Genomic DNA, 2500 nt, shown 5'->3' on the forward strand with positions numbered 1-2500 from the left:
CTGTGTCTGAATGCTGCAATGTCAATGTTGAGGAACCAAAGCCAAATAAGTTTACTCTTGTGCGGTAAGAACGGTGTACGGTAAGAAAAGTGATTCTGATTCTCATGATATCTGCCCCACAAGTTTGTGTTCTTTGTTTGTTTATGTATGATGTTTTTCTGTTTGTGTGGTGTGTTATGCTGATTCTGATATGGATGATGATGATGATGATGATAATGAAGATGATGGAACAGACAATAACGATTGTTTAACAGCCATGTGATCTGCAGCCTCTCACTTGATGGCGTCTGAGTCCTGGAAGCAGTGTGCTGCAGAGACCAGCCAGCGGCTGGCCACCAGCGAGGCGCCGCACACGTGACCGTAGCGCTCCATCTGCAGGCTCACCTGCCACGGCCACGCCCCCGTGCTAGAGTCAACCCCGCCTACTATCTTGGTACGCTTCTTGGGCCTGGTGCCACAACCTAAGGAGAAGTGAGAGAGAGACATACCTGGGATATATTATATATCATCTATGCCATTCAGCTGATGCTTTTAGACAAAGTGACATTGCAGTGAGTGCATACATTCTTCAGTATAATTATGGTCCCTCGGGAAATCGAACCCCAAACCTAAGCTTTGTTAACGCCATGCTCTACCAACTATGTAACATGTATATCTGAGTTGCTATAGCTGATCTGATCAACTATCACTACTAGTGTTACAGTGTTATAACAGATACAGAAGTGTCATGGCTGACAGGATGTAAACATGTAAAACTGGCCACTGATTATAGACAGTGTGTGTGTGTGTGTGTGTGACAGGAGCAGGAGTCTCACCGCAGCGCATCTCGTCTGAGCCGTCGGAGCAGTCTTTGACTCCGTCACACTCGGGGTTGGTCTTCCCCACACACTTCCCACTGGCACACTTATAGGAGGACGGGGAGCACCCTTTATGGGCTACAGACACAGAGAGACACACAGAGGGATTAGAGGGATTAGACTCAGGGGTGGCCCAAGGGAGGGAAGGAGGGAGGGAGGGAGGGATCAATGGTCCGCATGTCAGCACTTCTCAAATCGCGCAAATGACCAAAAAGCTTGTTTAAAAAAAAGTGTTGAAGTGCCCACTCGATATAACAAACAACAGTTTTAGGATCACTAAATACTTATCATTTGTGAATTGGATTCACTGTATTGTCTGCTGTAGGTTACTGGGTAAGTGATACATGGCTTGTAAATAAATGTACGTTTTAGGACGTGTGTGATCATCTAATTATGTATAGTTATGTGTTTTTAGCATATTAATGTTCTATCAGCATGTTGTGATGTGCTAAACATGCAGTTAGATGTTCATAGTGATGTTCTTTTTTAGCTACTAGCTACTAGCAGCTGTTTTGCGTGTGTTTTGATTCAGAGCGAGTTTCTCCGGTATTTGGTTTGAGGTGTACCAACATTCAAATAAGTATATATTTTTTTTTTCTATTTTGAAAAATGACCTTGCCCTACTTCAGAACGTTTTCACCAGACCCTGTCACATGTTGTATAGAGAGATGGTCAAAGAGACAATGAGTGACCGACAGACATGACCAATGGATGGGGGTGGATGGAAGGATGGGTGGATGTAGGGACATATAGAGAGATGGTCAGAAAGACAATAAGTGACAGACAGACATGACCAATGGATGGGTGGGTGGGTGGATGGAAGGATGGATGCATGGAAGGATGGATGGGTGGATGGAGGGACATAGAGAGATGGTCAGAAAGACAATGACTGACAGAGAGACATGACTAATGGACGGAAGGATGGATGGATGGATGGACATAGAGGGATGGTTAGAAAGTCAATGACCGACAGACAGACATGATTAATGGATGGGTGGGTGGATGGATGGAAGGATGGACATGAAGACAGACGAACGGCCTCACTTATTCTGGTGCAGTTGATCTCATCACTGCGGTCCTTGCAGTCCATGACTCCGTCACACACTGACGACTTGGACACACACACCTTGTTGGGACACATGTGGTAGCATTTACCTGATGGGAGGACAACAATGTCAATTCCCAGAACACACACACACACACATTTTAAATTCTTTATTTATGTCCACATAAATGTACAATATCTAAAGGACATAAACACTAACAGTGCATTTTGAAATTATGAAAACAGTCAGTTACAGTAGTGCTGAGCCTACAACCAGTTATGCCTATGCTTAGGATGTTATTCACACCAAATAATAACAGTGGATTGACAGATACAGTATCAATACTGTAAAACAGACAGTATCCAGCTCATGGGTACAAGAAGCACCGCCGTCTCCATATTGAATGGCTACCAATAATAGCTTTGCTAACTACCAATACTTTGCTAACTGTTTGGCCCTTCTATTAGATAGACCAGCCATTTGAAGGCCTCTGACAACAAGCTTATGAACATGGCCCAGGCTGCCAAATATGATTATTTATTTATTTTTACATTTTTGGCATTTAGCAGACGCCTTATTCCAAAGCGACTTACAATC

General features: G+C 43.8%; 1 protein-coding gene across 1 annotated transcript in view; it reads right to left on the bottom strand.

Moving 5' to 3' along the window:
* LOC308168323 (suppressor of tumorigenicity 14 protein) overlaps positions 1-2500 on the bottom strand; it is a gene marked incomplete at its 3' end in the record, with an annotated part of 13425 nt that overhangs the window by 1719 nt on the left and 9206 nt on the right. Inside the window, exons 14-16 of the mRNA XM_080542872.1 lie at positions 1902-2012; positions 816-935; positions 278-461 (exon numbers count right to left, since the gene is read on the bottom strand). Of these exons, the coding sequence (XP_080398998.1) occupies positions 278-461; positions 816-935; positions 1902-2012 (415 nt within the window). The remainder of the gene's footprint in view (positions 1-277; positions 462-815; positions 936-1901; positions 2013-2500) is intronic.

Source organism: Nansenia antarctica, assembly GCF_963989245.1.
Source record: "Nansenia antarctica genome assembly, chromosome: 12".
In the NCBI taxonomy this organism is placed as follows: domain Eukaryota; kingdom Metazoa; phylum Chordata; class Actinopteri; order Argentiniformes; family Microstomatidae; genus Nansenia; species Nansenia antarctica.